We start from the raw sequence: 14890 nt of genomic DNA on the forward strand, positions 1-14890 counted from the left end.
GGTTCATATGCAAAAACAAATCCAAAGTTACTATTTATAATACAATTATTTCTTATTTAGCTATGATTGGAAATTTGAATTCAAATTTCAATTTTTTTTTCTTTTTGATGTTTAATACCAATTCAGTTCATTCTAATTATTGAATAAAAATTTTGTACAAAAGAATGTGTTGCATTCCCTATGATATTTTACCTAAAGCTGATTCAGCATCGTCGGAAACACACGGTCGGTTTAATTCGCATCTAAGAAAAGCGAGACCGACCATGGGTCTTACCTTCGGTAAGAGGAGCGAAACCGACCGAGGGTTTCCGACGATGCTGATTCAGGAAATTAAAGTAACTGAAAATGGTATTACTATTTTTTTTCATAATGAAACGATATAATTATACAAGCCAGACAATGTAGATTTATATTTCGAAACTTCATTCCGATTTTTATATTGTCACTAAATGGATAGAAAAGTGGCTTCACAGGAAAATGTGATTCTGTGAAAGGCTTGATGTGTTTCGGAAGATTAACTTCCGAGATATATTTCTGTGAAAGGCCCGAGGTGTTTCGTATGCATGCACCACCGGCCTGCTGTATACAAGTATATATAGTGACAGCTGTAGAGAATATTCCGATGCAGGTAGCGACATTGCACACAAAAAATACATAACCCGCGTGGTAAGTTTGTTATGTGTATAAATATTTACGTTTTTCCTATAAAAAGTTGTTGGTTAATCATAAAAAGTAAGAAAAATAATTAAGTACATAACGTTAGATACCCCCCCCCCCAAAAAAAAAAAAGCAACAACAAAACAAAACCAGCCAAGTCTTCATATATTGGATTTGAGTACAACATTATTATGATTATTTTGTACAGTCCGTGAATTTCTTAGGTAACTGAATATTTCGATCAATCGATAATCTGGTTAGAACTGGATTGTGTAGATAACCCTGCCACTCTCCATAGCGATATAAATTACAATCGGTTTGCTGAAATACTCGGTGGATGTAAATATATATCCAGCTACCTTAAATCGTCAGTATAACTTCTGCGTCCTTCGTCTTCCTTTTTAGACGGGGTCACGTCTATTGGTTTACTGTCGGCCGAAGTCTCAAACCGGAAGGCACGCGTAGAACACATGAATTTAGTCTACACGTAAGAAAATAGTGCAGAAAGTTTTCATGCATTTCAGTAAATATGTATAAAAAAAAACACGCATTAAATCTTTTTAAGTCCTCTGTGTATAAACAAAATTCTATTTAGAAAATAAACAAATAGTTTTATTGATTAAAATATTCTTGCTCGGGTTCAAATGTGGAATGAGTTACGTAACTGAATGCACAGCGCCGTTGACGATTCACTTGGTGTACGAGCTCATTAATCAATAGAAGAGGTTGATGGTGGAAGTTCCCAAACGCAATGTGCGATTTTTGAAAAGTTGTGAATTTTATTTTGACAATATTTCACCTGAATACTATCAATTTTCATGCGCAAACCGAAGTTAAAATCAGGACGTGTTATACACAGATGTTTTACAAATTAAATAGGTGTTTCATTGGCTTCCAGTCTACTTGCGGTATGACTGCTGTTCGTCTCTAAAAGAATTTTGTACAGAGAAAATAAAAAAAAGTCTGAATTTGCCTTCTCGTGCGTTGGCTCTTTATTTGATTAAACTGAATTTAAATTTTAAACAATGCATTGTAAGCAAAATCTATAATAGATTATACATTTTGGAAGACTTATACATCATATTATATATACAACCAATATTGAAGAACCAAGTTAAATGTTAATGTTCATGTTTTCCGGCTTAGTTGGAATCAGGCTTGGGGTGAATTACATTGTAAAATAATGCATTACATTACCATTACTTAATGAATTAGGGCATTAAATTACCATTACCGTTACTTAATTTTCTTGAAGTAATGCATAACATTACCATTACATGAGTAAAGTAATGCATTACCATTACTTTGTGAAAAGTCGATAAGTTTTAAAAAAGTAATTTTAAAACTAAATAAAAAGAGTTTTTGTAAACATTTCATAAATAAAACATGCTTAAAATATTTACAGGTTCATGTTCATGTTCACTATCAGGTTCAAATTTAATGACTTATACAAGATTGCTGTTGCACTTGTAGTTCTCAAAGTAAGGTTGGTCCCGTAACATTTACACGCTAATGGCGGAGTTGACAATCTCTGTTATTTATGTCTCTGATTTTCGGAGTATGAATTTTAATGAAAGGAACGGTATTGTAATTCGTGTAGGTGATGCACGAGTTTACACAAAAAATTAGTAAGTGACGAACAGATTTATTTTTACCTATTAATTTTGCATGAATCGCAAATGAAGAAAGTCGTGTCAGATAAGTCGGTCTTAAAAATCAAAATGGCGACCGTGACAAATCTTTTTATTGTCAAAGTTCTTGGAATCTTATTGTAAAAAAAATATTTCTAACGTCAAATGCCTGTGTTTGTTATCGGTATACAAATCTTCACTTTGTTTGTTAATTCAGCTATTTTAGAGTTTTCGGGGTTTTCATAAAACTTTTATTACGGATACCGTCCGACTTGTGGAGTTTCCCTTGGATCAAAAAATTTAATGAATCTAATGATTAAAATTATCTACTTTGATATAGTTGTTTGATTTTCCCGGTTAGCAGTAATTTTTAAAATTTTTCCTTGGGGTCTTATTTTACGTAATATACCGTTATGTCAATTTTCTACAATTATGAAGGCCGGGATTGAGTAAAATTTAGACAAAGTATCAGACAATTGCAAAAAAAGCCGAATTAACATAGATTGTAACAACTAATTCAAACTCAGAAATTTTGGTAGCATATTCGAGGAAATCCAGGACAATTACAAATTCAAACTTTCAAGACCCTGTTTTTCAGTACGCTCAGTACTTTGATTTCTGCTAGTATTTACATTTTTCTCTTTCGATTTGTTTATTTGTACGAGGGTTGTTCGGAAATTATTTACTATTATTCCCTTTGGAAAAAAGATAAATCGTTGAAATTTCACCACAAAGTAAACCAGGATGTCTTTTATTAACGTAAAAATTTTGAAGTTAATGACATCATTTGTTCATTCCTGGTAAGCTTACAAACTTGCCTACATCCAATGACCTGGAGCAACCACAAACTTATCGTAACGTCATTTCAACGTTTCTCATTGTTCCTATGTTATAGACACCTTACAAACGAACGTAAAACATGAACTACCCTTTGAATTTTATCTCTCTGACTTGAAAGAGTGTTCCATATGAAGACTCTCTGTGGGTATATTTTAGACAGTTCACACTTAGTTTCCATAGCATTGACATTGAAACATTTTGCTTCTGGCCAAAATGACATATAGAGTACCATTACATGTATATAAATAACTCGTATGCTCCCTATATGCATGAAGGTTTAATCATGACATTGGTTTAATTTTATAAGCACTGGAATTTAGCTTAATTATCGACCTGTGCTGTATTCAAACCTTTTGTAAACACGTGACTGTCTTGTACAATTAAAACAATCTTGATAAAATAAAACGGACAGAGATTTCCTCTACTTAAGTTTCGGTAATCTGACATACGAATCCAGCACTCGACCAAGGAAGCTAATGAGCTACCAACCTGCAACATTTATATAGGAATGCAATACAACTAACACCCCCACCCCGGACTGATGGTGTGGAAGATGGAAAGAATCGCAGTGTGTACTCTTCCAGATTGTCAACCCATGATGAGCATAGTTCCGAGGATATACTTTTTCGTAGCCACAACGAATACAGAAATCCATCATTGCCATGCATTTTATGTGAAAGTCAGATCTGATGTCAGTGATGTGGTTTAATTAAATTGACCCAAATTTTTGGGAATATATATGTTTAAAATACCAGACCTATATCCCCATTACGTAGGATTTACTCATTTTGAAAACCCTTATGGACAAGTAAAAAAAACAACATAAAAATGCAGTCTAACAAGATATAACATGCAGTCCATAGCAGTCCTTATTCCAATTGGTCAAGGTATGTATATTCACATTCAAATCAAATAATTTTCAACCAATCTTATAGTCTGTTCCAGCTTCCATCGCTTGTTGATTTTCTCAATATATATAACTCTGGTCTAAATGTACAGAGTAAATTTTAAAAAATATTATCAGCAATGAACTTACAATAATTTGATGTTGCATGAATATTCGAAGATCTGCACTTATGTACCTTCTTTTGTCAAGTGTCAATTTCCTATTAAAAAAAACAAGTAAGTAATTCAAAACATGTGAAATGCTGTTATCTCTCCCATGTTTGAGAAAATTTGAATTAAATATGATATAATATTATAAAATAATAGAAAATGCATGCTTCTTTAACGTTTTAATATGATGATTTTTAAACACGAATTTCTGAGATTTGGAAAATTCAATCCAGATGCAAGTCGAGTATAGTATCATCAAAAAGAATTAATCCGATTTTTTAGGTTTTGTAAAGTAGTGAGTGTTCTTATAAAAAATATTGGACGACCAGAGACGTTTAAAATGTGTAAATGAATATACATGTACACGTACAACAGTTAATCAATACAAAATGGGACGTCAATACATAAAAATGAATAGACGAAAGGAAGATAACTACGAAAGCCGAGAAGGATCATTCGAGATTCAAAATACGAGATTCGAAATACGAGATTCGAGATTCGAAATTCGAGATTCAATATCTAAATTAACCAATCAAATCATGGATCTGAAACCTGTATCTTAGCAACATCAAACTGTTCTAAATAAAGATCATTCGTACATGCTCTTTCCTACAAATAAATGTCTTAATAGCTCTTAATAAATGCTATGTTCACTTCTCCCGACCTAACTAAATAATTATGTGTATCTACTATTACACAGAATATCTAAGTAGACTAGTAATAATGCAGTGTGCTTCGCGGATCTAAGTGATTTTGTTTGCCCTGGTGCATTTCCACCTGATGCGTTTGAACCCTGGGGTATTTCACCACCAGTAAGAATTTAAAACCCGGGTTTATTCACCGTACCCCTTTTGTGTAAAAATGCGGTTATGGTAGAGAACTTCATAAGCGTAGCTAATTTTTTCTGTAGGGGTTCCTAGGCCAATTTTAAAAAATTTTACTATGTAAATTTAATAAGCTCCAATTTTCCCGAGGAGGGGGTCCAGATCCCCTGACCCCTTCCTTTCTAGATCCCCGCATGAAGATTAGTACATGTATCTAATTAATCTAAATATAAATAATCTGTCCTGTTTCACTAATAAATATAAGCATTACTTATCGTTTTTATGTATGCATACAGTGATACACTAGTACTATGATTATAAACAAATCATTGAGATATTATCACATCATACGGAATTATTAATAAATACAATTTTGTTTCCTTTTCCTCAGTAAACAACTTATTATGAGTCTTACTTTTGGAATTGTTTTCAATATAGAAAGATACATACTCTCTACAATTAAAGGTAGGGATGATAGGGTGCCAATTTGTTCACATTGCCGATTTTTTGTGCAGAGAACAGTAAAACTTTTTAAAAATTTGATTGTGCATGAATATTTCAAAATTAAGTGTTGTACATGTATTTTTTTTATGATTCATTCATTGATATATCAACAAGAAAGAATAAAAGCATATGTTTCACAGCCAAGGTAAGTTTCTCTGTAGTTTCCTACCCCCCCCCCCCCCCCCCCCGCACCAAAATTGACAATAATTACATATAAGTCATACATATGTTTACTTTTTTTGTAAGTAAATCTCTAAAGATGTAAATAAGCACTGCAAACAAAGATGTGTGTATTTAATATACTACTACATTACACTTAGCCAGATAAAATGTAATCAGGATGAAGCTACAAGGGGTGAGTGGTGCAAATTTACCAATTTGTCGCCATACACACAGAACACCAAATAAAGAAACTGTGAGTGGTGTGTGGAATGCATAAAAGATGGCGGCAAATTATCTCAAATAATCAGTGCAAAAACCAACAAATAGACTGTTATTTGTTACATATCCTGCAAAAACATTGATAAAAAATGTTATCGTCCCATAACATAGCCGATTATGTTAATCTGTACATATGGTCAACGTACATGTAATTCTAATATACAAGAAGACTGACGTATCAGGCGGGGATCCAGAACATTAAATTTAAAAAATGATCGGTTGAATTACATAATTAAATGCTTTGAAAATTGTTTTAAACTATCGCACGGGTCAAAATGCATGATAGAAGCTATGTACAGTGTAATTGGAAACTTTCATTTTATATCAATATGTAGTATTACCTATTATAACAAATGAGAGTATAGCACAACTGCCACAAGCAATACATGTCCTTTACCGGCACCACCTCCCTCCCCATAAAAAAATGAAACAATTCTCGTTTTATTTGCTAAAATGTGTGTGGTTCAAGAATTTTCTAAAGGACATATCCGATTAGAATTGAAAAAGAGTCGTACGTTTAAAACTAATTTTGTCAAATTTTTTAGATTCAGTTGGTTATATTTTGGTCCATTTGGGTAAATAGATGCACCAGCGCAGCTCTTATTTATATATAATCAGGCCATAAATTAAATTCAAAATATTGTCAAAAATTAATAGCTTTAAATCCAGTGGATGAAAAAAAGGAAAGCAAGTCGAACTCGATGAGTGCTAATACCTGTGTTGAATGAATGGTACAGTAGGATATGCGCAAAAAAGTCCCGTCTACTCTTTCCTACCCTATATTTATTGGAATATTAAATCCGATTATAAGAGTCAAATTAAAAATCAAGTACGGATATGTACCTGTTTATCAAAAGTAAAACTACTCATAATTTATCTACAGTGCATCGTTATGGAGCTACACAGAAAGTTTTATATTAATTTGTCGAGCCAAATAAAAAAAACCTGGAAAACGAAGAGAAAACAAAGTGGGGACAGAATAACTGGCAAACTAATTAGGACTATATAGCCCCGCCCCCCCTCTTGAAATGTATATACTGAAAACAGATTATTGGAGTACAACATCCGCACACAATTTAAATAAAATTTTATGTTTTTTTTATCATTTTCGCTAGCTAATGTAAGACATCACAAATACCCCAAACCCCCTCACGGATAAGGAAATGCTAGGTGATGAGAGAGAGAGAGAGAGAGAGAGAGAGAGAGAGAGAGAGAGAGAGAGAGTCGATGTAAATCACAGGTGCGCTAACACTGTTAAAATTAAAGCTTGCTAGTTCGTGTGGCCTACCCTAGCTACCTCCTCTCTTTTCTCCTTTTAGAGGCTTAATTATTGTCTATATATGCTTGTAACAAATCAAATCAATTTCAAATTCTAAATCAAAACTGAATTTGACACTACAAAACTCTCTCTGTGTCTGTCTGTCTGTCTCTCTCTCTCTCTCTCTCATATCGACAATGGCATTGTCATACCCTACAATACACTATTCTTATCTGGATTTTTGTCTTTGAGGTTGTAAATCATTATATCTTCTATGGTTTAAAACTTTATCATAACATATATTTTGACATGTCGATTATTTCATTGAGTTTCGTTTCATAGCTAAAACATTTAGATCAAACAGATCTTTCTTCGCGAGCCGATTTTTACACAGTTGGGGCGAATACACTTCAGGTTAAAATTGTTCGGGGGGAAATACATACAGGGCAAACAAAACCACTTAGATTCGCAAAGCCAACAGTGTTATTTCTAATTTAATTGTTTATAATGTGTGGGGTTAATTCATCAATGTTAATTTAACCATTTTATAACCACTATATAAGAGCTATTAAGACATTTATTTGTAGGAAAGAGCAGGTACGAATGATCTTTATTTAGAACAGTTTGATGTTGCTAAGATACAGGTTTCAGATCCATGATTTGATTGGTTAATTTAGATATTGAATCTCGAATTTCGAATCTCGAATCTCGTATTTCGAATCTCGTATTTTGAATCTCGAATCTCGAATGATCCTTCTCGGCTTTCGTAGATAACTTATATGTTACTTCCTGTTTTGATGTCGACAGCGAATTCAACAAAACAAACTGGACGGGAGGAGGCACCCCTGGTTAACTGTCAAGGTATGCTCTCACAGAATATTTGTATACTAAGTTTACAAAGTTTTCTTAAAAATACGCCATTAATTAACGTTTGTCACTGAATGAATAAACTGTACGTATGCCTATATGTACGCTTTCCTAAATAGAAAGTACGACTGTTATCAAAACCTTATTTAAACTAAAACAATTTATTCAACTAAATAAAATCAGAGCTACGTCATTATAAGTATTCTTTGTTATTTATATTTGTTAGTGTGTCTGTTTGCTCCAATATGGCGACATTTACAACATACGGAACGGCATTAGTGTTTTCAGCACAAAAAGTAAGGCCACGTAAAGTGTGCAAAGTTCTACAAAGAAATATATAAAATCCCAGAAATATTGTTAATATTTAGTAATTTAGTAATCATATGAATATATGATACATGTAGATGTACATATTAATGAAAATTAAACAAAATTTACCATTTTTATAATTACAGTATTTTTTCTTGCGTTGAAGAGTTATTTGAATGTGGTAAGATATGGCCGAAGTAAGCGACGCCGCAGATCCGGATACCGTTTCCGCTCAACATTTTATAGAGTGTGAGTTGTGCTGCAAGACAGTGTCACTCCACTGCACAATTTGCAAAAGTGATCTGTGCGGTCAATGCGTGGGCATCCACATTAACTCCATGGCAACTCAAGAGCACAATATCGTATCGTATAGGCGAAGAGCATTTACACCTCAACTGCCATCATGCTCTACTCATGATAGTGAAAAGTGCGATTTGTTCTGCTCAAAATGTAACGTTCCAATTTGCGTTACTTGCATAACACTTCAGCATAAAGCTCATCCTGCCACCAAACTAGAAGTTCAATGCGATTTTAAAAAGAAACAAATAGAAGATGAATGCAAACACCTCAAAAATGATTTATGCAAAAATATTATAGAAAGTATTGCTCATTTGCAAAAAAATATTGAAGAGGTAAAGAAGATATATGACAATGCGCAAGATGCAGTATTTCAAAAGGGGACGGAATGGCACAAAAAAGTTGACAAAATTGTACAAGAATTCTCACAACAAGTTACTGATATGAAAAATCGGGATATTGCTCTTCTAGAGAACAGTATTGAAGAAATCAAAGGCCTTTTGAAGGCGTTAAATGTGCATCGTGAACAAGTGAACAAATTAACAACAGCTATGAAATTAAAAGATGTTCTTGATTATGAATTGAGAGATCTTAAATGCATGCAATTTTATCGTCCCTACCTTTCTATGCCTTCGTATGATTTAAGTGAACAACAAATGAAGTTTATGTCGATGGCATTCGGAAGTCTTCGTTCAAACATTCCACAAAACTTAAAAGTGTTTTCTTCTGACATAGAAAATTTGCGAAATATTTGCAGTAGAGTAGTGCTATGCCAGTCAATTGAAACACATCTTGACACAATTTGCAGTCTTGCTTCTCCCATTGAAAGTACTGTATGGGTAAATGGTGAAGATAAAACCATTAATTTGATCGATTCTGGAAAGGTAATAAAAAAAATCGAGACAAAGTCTGGAACTAGACCAATCAATTTAGCGATAACAAGACAAGGTTTCTTGGTTTACGCAGTATATGACCAACATCAGAGCAATGTATGCATAGTCACAAAAAACAAGACGGACCAAGTTATTACGTTCAATGACTGGAAACCAGTTGGAATATGCTGCACAAGAAATGATGAATTTCTGGTTTCTATGGAAAGCAAAGATGAAACTCAAATCAAAATCGCTCGCTTTTCGGGCGACTTCAAAATAATTAAGGAGATTCAGTATGACGAAAATCACCAGCCACTCTATGCACCTGGAAAATACTATGTTTTTGTGGAAGAAAACCAAAATATGGATATCTGTGCGTCGGATCCAAACAAAAATCAAGTAGTTGTCACTGACAAAGACGGCCTTCTTCGATGGCGATACAATGGCAATTTGGAAAAGGGAAAGTTTAAATCATTTTCTCCGAGTTTTATCGCTGCAGATAGCCACAGTAATCTTCTAGTGATGGACACGGATAATGACTGTGTTCATCTCTTGGATATGAATGGTATTTTTATTACATTTATCACACATCCCAAAATTCAGGGAATAGGTGCCATGAGCCTGGATAGAAATGATAAACTGTGGATTGCAAACTACAAAGGTGGACAGATCAACGTGTTCAAGTATCTCCAGTAAACATCTGTTTTCCAACGATTACAAACAAAATCGTATTTAATAATTTTGTTTGCTTCCTCGAGTGTCTTAAAAACATTTTATAAAACAAATTCAAGTCAAAATCAATTGGAGGACAATAACTTTCGATAATCAATTAACGTAGCAGTTCAACAAGGGTTGAAAGACTCAGTATTATAATAGCTTGTATTACAGTAACTTAAAAATCAGAGGGTTTTTTATGATTTTGACAACATTGCTACTATTTTAGCTGAAAAAAATTCAAATTTAGTGTAATCATCATTATTGTCTAGAATGATTTATCTTAAATGTTTCTAATTGTGAGTAAAAAATGTCGGTTTTCACCATGATGTACAATCAACTCACTAACCTCGTTTAAAACAGAATTTTATATTGTTCATATTTCAAATAAACGAACTGAACTGATGAGTGTGTCCTGTGTTAATTTTGTATTTACCAAGTACATATAATTGTCATGTTAATTGTATATTTTGTCTTTAATATTCACTATTAAAGCAATTGAATTCAGTTTTATGCTGAAAATACATCAAATATAACTACTATAGTATATTTCCATTTGCTATCAAGCTGATATGTATTCTTATGTTCATATAACTTTCTTTTAAAAATATATCTGTAAAATCGTAAGTTTTGTTTTACTCTGATATATAAGCAGGCGTGGTATTTACTGGTTTCTGTTGGCTGGCTGCGAACAAATTGCCTTCTTCAAAACATGTGGCATAAAAATGAATTTAAAAGCACACGGCGAAAAAGTGTTTATTTATACAATTCAATATCAGTTATAAAAAAATAAGCTTAAAAGAAATAATACGTTTGTAGTATTTAATATGTTATTAATCAGTTGGTGTTAGAATGCAGACGTTGTATCTTTCTTTGTGTGTGTAGCCTCCTTTATATGGGATCAGGTCTGATGAATCACTTTGATGAATATTAAAGAACCTGAAAAGTATCAATAAAATAATGTAATAAAGAAAATTAGTTTTTACAAAAATTTTTTTGAATTTGGCCTGTCAAAAACTTTACCATTCCTAGTGGTATAAGAATTACTAATTTACGATATTGCAAATTCTAACGACAACTTTTTTTTGAATTACAATTAAAAATATTTCTATAAGAATCTTATTTTATGCAAAATTTCAAAGAACTGTGCCATATCGAATTCCACTTTCTACTCCAAATATATGCTGCACGTTTTAATATTCATAAGAAACAAATTACTAAAAATCAAATTTAAGACGCCAAATGAAATTTTCATTTCAGTTTCATGATTTTGTTGATATCATTATTAAAATAAAGTATCAACTGCATTGCGCATCAAATTATGACAATATGTGATAAATTTGGTTCTTTTGCAAAAGTAATGGTAATTTACACCGGGTTAGTACCTGAATTCTTTTCTTTAAATAAATAGTAACCATAAAATTACTCTTACTATAAACCATTTCAACATGTTCTGGTTATTCTTTTCTTATTCATTATTATGGAGAATTCAAATACATGTTTATTAATAAATACGCATTTTGTTACTTACCGGCGTCGCTGATTCACATTCTCCGTTTGCTCCTCGAACAAAGTTGTCTTTACACCTTTCACATTGAGGTCCATCGGTGTTATCACGACAGTCAACACAGCGACCTCCCCTGCCAGTTGTCTGGTAGAGATCCTCGTCAAAATAGCAGCGATCCGCTTTGCCGTTACACTCACAACCTACACAAATATATAATGGTTGACTCTGACATTACAGTCAAGCATACTGAACTAATGAGGTGTTCCCCGTGAAATTATAATTTTGATTTCGTTGTGGTTTCTTTACTGTATAGTAATTATACCAATGAGCGATAATGTGTAATAAGGCAAATTGTTTTCAAAAGTAAACTTCACGAGGAGCATGTTTGATTGTGTACGACCGAAAGCCATTGAAACACTCACGCTGACACTCATTAGCACTGGATTCCGTCGCACGGGCCCAAGGCCTGTCGTTGTACAAAGGAAGACACGTCTCACAGTTAATACCGCCAGTGTTGTGTTGACATCGACAGACTTCATGGTCAGCTACCTGGTTCTCTGGCAAGTAGCACTCGTTGGCGTGACCGTTACATTTGCATCTGCAAAATGCATGTACATATTGAAAGCACAATCTGCATAAAACCGAAATCCTAACAATATTGCATAAGTACATGTAATATTTCTCAGAGAGAGAGAGAGAGAGAGAGAGAGAGAGAGAGAGAGAGAGAGAGAGAGAGTGTTTAGTTCTTAGACTACTAGTATACAGTCAATCAAGAGACAGCGACAGTAATGAGTTACCTTGCACCAATTTCGAAGTCAGAAATTGCATAGTAATATGATTTGAGAGCCCGATCACCACCAAAATCTTCATCCCCAAGCGTATTCATTCGCGTCAGAGAGATTCTAATTGCAGAGGCTGTTACCCATTCCTATTTAATCAAAATTCATGAAATACAATAATAACAAATTATTAATTTTCCAAAATGATAAATAGAATAAAATATACCACAACAAGGAGCATACAATGCATCTTACCTGCAGAACAGGACTGTTATCGAAATCATTCGCCCCGGGTCGTCCTTCTAACGTACTAAATGGTATGCGGCCATTAGAAAATGGGAAAATATCACCGTATTCGGATTTACAGAAGGCTTCGTTTGGTTCACTTGTTTGAATGAGCCAGCGACCACTAACATCTTGTTTCCCGTAAGTCGTCTGACAAGAGGTGCTGAAGAATTGATATGGCGTCCAGTCACTACCTGGAGCTGTTTTCTTGTAAATGGCAAAACTATCTGGTCTCGGAGATTTAAACCTCAGTGTCATATAGGTGATTTCGTATGCTTTTTCTGAGGTTGAAAAAACTTACTGTATTATAATCATTAAACATTTATGCTAATACCATAACATTTCAAAGAAATCAAAATGAAAAATATGATAGCCTACATACAATAAAACAACAAAACAGTGAAGTATTTCAAACAATGCATTTTTATAATGAGCTTTTTTTTTTTTTTTTTAGTTTATTTCATTTTAAATTGTCAAAAATTAGAAAATGCATAATAACATCCCGTGTTTATAGCATTGAATTAAGTTCTACAATTCAGTCTATTGAAAAATGTCTGAAAGATGACTCAAAGCTGACTGAATGGCATAGTTATGCCATTCAGTTACTATTCCGGACCTTTCAGTAATCATTCAGTTGACTAAATGGCAGAGCTTTATTCTGTGAAGAACTGTGAAACTCAAAGCTGCTTGGTCCGATTTTATATCAAATTTTGTGCACGTTTTTAAACGATGGTTATTCTAAGTATATGTATGATATTTGATATTGCAGTAGTTTTCCCAGTCAATTTAGCCAAATTTCAATGAAAACAAATATGTTTAAAATTTGTTATAACAACAAACGACACAAAAAGGGTATCGCGTTATTTCACCTCATGTTAAAATCCACCCCTGACGTCAAGATGGATATGGTTGTATTACGATTTTGACATCGCTATAAATAAAGGTCGTAATGTTTAGTCAAATTACAATTAAACCTAATATTTCTGAAGTTTGCTTTGTTTATAATCGATGCGTAGCATGCGGGTAAATAAAACCAATCATTCTGGGGACGAAACCAAACGGTTCCCTTTTCTAGACATCCCATGATGCATTTTGGTTTGTTTTTTCGTTTGCCCAAAAAGAAATTATTTTTATTTACTTTGAATAATTCTGACTTTGAAAGGAGACCGATTCTGCTGGTGTAAATAGCAGAAAGTCCATAACTTTCTAAGATAAATATTTTGTATAGAAAATTATTTGATAATGTAATAACAAAAATATCTGACCAAGCAGCTTTAATATAATAATCACCAAGCAAAAATGTCGTTGTTGACAATATATATTTTAACCCATTTCTCATTATTTTGAAAACAGCGAACTCGTTCATATCAACGAGGTAAGAAGCTAGAAAAAATTCGAAATAAATTTTAACCCAAGAAACAAGACGTCTACTTACTTAAATCAATAGTTAAGTTGACTACCACTGGATAACGGATCCCTTCCAACATGGTGTCCGATTGCCACCAAGTTCGGCCGTAAAAATCATTACTGTCCGTTATAAAATTAGCGGGGTGACTGTTCCCTGGATCCGTTGAGTCACACAACTTACATGTCCTTTGTCCTAGAGGACAGTACTCTGTGGGTCCTGTCTGTCCACAGGTATTAGTGGCTTCTACCGGCTTCCCTAAAGCAGGATTCATAAAGAGTGGGAGACAAACTTTCGGAGTACCTTGGTCATCATAACAATTTTCATCTTGCCCATGAACGTTCTGGAAAAGGAACCCAAAGCATAGTGAAATCAATTCGGGTTTCCACATATTGCTTGATCTTTCGTCTGGTGCAGTTCGCACACACTAAAATTGACAGCTTTAGTTTGGTGAGCTTTATACAATTTTGAAGCCCTCTTAACTAGGACTTTGTAGTCAATGACCTATATAGAAAATGTTCAGTTATTTCTGTAAGTGTGTGAGGTCAATGATGGAAGTTGATTTTTTCTAATGATTTGATTTCGAAATGAATTTTGGTAATCATCCCAGCATTTCGCAATGTCATTACCTACATACATAACAA

General features: G+C 33.5%; 2 protein-coding genes across 3 annotated transcripts; one reads left to right on the forward strand and one right to left on the reverse strand.

The window, feature by feature from the left end:
- Positions 1–7976: 7976 nt before the first annotated feature.
- Positions 7977–10676, forward strand: LOC128156554 (E3 ubiquitin-protein ligase TRIM71-like). Of its 2 annotated transcripts, XM_052818729.1 has the most exons (3): positions 7977–8072; positions 8305–8374; positions 8534–10676. In XM_052818729.1, exon 3 carries the CDS (start codon positions 8576–8578, stop codon positions 10250–10252), a length of 1677 nt encoding a protein of 558 aa, XP_052674689.1. In that variant the 5' UTR covers positions 7977–8072; positions 8305–8374; positions 8534–8575; the 3' UTR covers positions 10253–10676. The 2 variants fall into 2 exon arrangements, with proteins under 2 accessions (XP_052674689.1, XP_052674690.1); XM_052818730.1 differs by lacking the exon at positions 8305–8374 and having other exon boundaries at positions 7983–8072.
- Positions 10677–11004: 328 nt separating this feature from the next.
- Positions 11005–14688, reverse strand: LOC128156555 (laminin subunit gamma-1-like). Its single transcript, XM_052818731.1, has 6 exons — positions 14277–14688; positions 12812–13122; positions 12575–12705; positions 12200–12375; positions 11802–11977; positions 11005–11209 (listed from the first exon to the last, which is right to left on the reverse strand). The coding sequence occupies exons 1-6, from the start codon at positions 14635–14637 to the stop codon at positions 11201–11203; spliced, it is 1164 nt and encodes a 387-aa protein (XP_052674691.1). The 5' UTR covers positions 14638–14688; the 3' UTR covers positions 11005–11200.
- Between the last annotated feature and the right edge of the window lie 202 nt (positions 14689–14890).

The sequence above is a fragment of the Crassostrea angulata genome, chromosome 7 (genome assembly GCF_025612915.1).
Source record: "Crassostrea angulata isolate pt1a10 chromosome 7, ASM2561291v2, whole genome shotgun sequence".
Classification (NCBI taxonomy): domain Eukaryota; kingdom Metazoa; phylum Mollusca; class Bivalvia; order Ostreida; family Ostreidae; genus Magallana; species Magallana angulata.